The sequence below is a fragment of the Mya arenaria genome, chromosome 12, assembly GCF_026914265.1.
Source record: "Mya arenaria isolate MELC-2E11 chromosome 12, ASM2691426v1".
NCBI classification, from domain to species: domain Eukaryota; kingdom Metazoa; phylum Mollusca; class Bivalvia; order Myida; family Myidae; genus Mya; species Mya arenaria.
This window is the reverse complement of record NC_069133.1, coordinates 44,894,883-44,896,927: the sequence shown is the minus strand read 5'-3', so window position 1 is coordinate 44,896,927 and position 2,045 is coordinate 44,894,883. Positions and strand designations below refer to the sequence as shown.

Here is a 2,045-nt window from a genome sequence, read left to right as displayed (position 1 = left end):
TCACTCGGACAAGCTTTAAAATTATTTTACCATTAAAGGTCACTGTGACCTTGACCTTTGACCCGATGACCCACAAAATCAATAGGGGTCATCTACTGATCAGGCCCAACCTTCATGTGAAGTTTGATGACCATACATCCAGGAATAGTTGAGTTATCACTCGGACAAGCTTTGGTCTACCGACGGACCGACCGACCGACCGACCGACCGACCGACATACCGACATGCCTGTGCAAAGCAATATACCCCTCTTATTCGAAGGGGGGCATAACAATAGTGAAAGGTAGAATCTAAAATATCCTGATATCTGCTCATTGCCTATTGGAAAACTAAGCCAGTTGTACAGCAATGAATTGTATAATAAGTACTGTTATTGGAGACCAGCCACGCTTGAATATAACAGTTAACGCAACTACCGTCAGTGTGTGAGAGTGTGGTGTTAGAGCGTTAATGAAAAACGACATGTATTTGAATATGAGCAGAAATAATATGTCACAAAATGTATTGGATGAATTAAATGATCGGTATGCAACAACGCTTTTACCACTTACTATTGTCCTTGGTGTTTTTGGAATTGTCGGAATATTTGGAAATATATTTGTGTTCATTGTTTATGGATGCGGCAAGAAATTTAAGGATAGAAAATTCAGGTACTTTGTGGTATCATTGGGTTTAATAGACTTTCTGACTTGCTTAACACTGATACCAGCCGAAATTCTAAAACACCGGACCTATTTCAATTTTACGGAACGTCACTTGTGCAAGATGAAATGTTTCATGAATGTTTTTGCAGCTGCCGGAGCGTCTTACTGTTTGATGTTGGTGGCCGTCGACAGATATATTCTGACCGGTCGACCCATGGTGTGTAAGAAAGTTCCCAAGATTTCACATACCTGGGCTTGGCGTCTCTGTTTAATTATGTTATTGATGGCTGTCCTCACATCAATACCCGCGGGGGTGCTATGTGGAAGTACGTATGACGTCAATACCGACGTGTCCGTGAACGTTACCGCTGAAATCTACGCTTGTGAAAGTGAACCGTATTTTGAGGACGGGATATCTCGTTACGTATATAGGATATTTCTCAGTGTCATACAGATTTTAATTAGTCTGCTGATGATAGTTTTGTACGCGAGGATAGGACACACAGTACTTCAAGCAATGAAGATTCGCGAAGCCCGAGACCCGCATGACATGCAGATGTACGACTACCGCGCCCACTGGAAGCCACGTCCCAAGAATGGCGGACAACAGCTCGGAACGCCAATGTGCGGGCCGCATCGCCAAGATCACCAGCATCATCACCATCATCATCAATTTCCGGCCAATATTAAGCTGCTTTTTATTGTCACTGTTGTGTTTATTGTGACGTATGTATTGTATTTAGCACTCTCTTGGATAGATCAGAAACAATTAACACAGACTCAGTTCTTGGTATTGTCCATGTTTTATAGAAGTTACTTTATTCACAGTATCATAAACCCAATTCTGTATCTTAAAATGGATAAACATTTTAGGGGAAAATGTCGGAGATTTATGAAGAGCCTTTTTTGTGTTGAGAAATTACGTCGAGTATGTCGTAGATATTAAATAAACGCACACACATGTATACGTTTTGTTTCAAACTAAGTTGTTGGTGATTTAGTATTGTATATTTTTTAATTTCCTTCATTTATACAAACAGAACACAAGTCAAATATACAAAACAGAATACAAGTCAAATAAACAACAAATAAAACAAATACCACTTTGTGTGCTTGGACTATATTTACGAACGTCTTGAGGTAGAGTTTAAAAATTTGGAGTTAGGAATGCGGTTTATTTACAAGTAATGAAAAATATAGTATATCATTGTTTTCGATTAAATGGTAAGTCTTATATTACGGAAAAAGTTCATTTATTTTTACCATCGATGCTCTAGTAGTAGTAGTTATACAATAAGTTTTGTACTTTTGAGTCTTGACTCTGAAACTCGTTAATGAACATAATGCTTGATTGCGTCTATATATTCTTAGAAAAAATAGTAGAAAACAACATCCCCACAC

At 38.5% G+C, this 2,045-nt stretch overlaps 1 protein-coding gene across 1 annotated transcript; it reads left to right on the top strand.

The window, feature by feature from the left end:
* Positions 1-395: 395 nt before the first annotated feature.
* LOC128210206 (pyrokinin-1 receptor-like) lies at positions 396-1,590 on the top strand. The gene has a single exon (XM_052914401.1). The coding sequence runs from the start codon at positions 451-453 to the stop codon at positions 1,588-1,590; it is 1,140 nt and encodes a 379-aa protein (XP_052770361.1). The 5' UTR covers positions 396-450.
* The last annotated feature ends 455 nt before the right edge of the window (positions 1,591-2,045 follow it).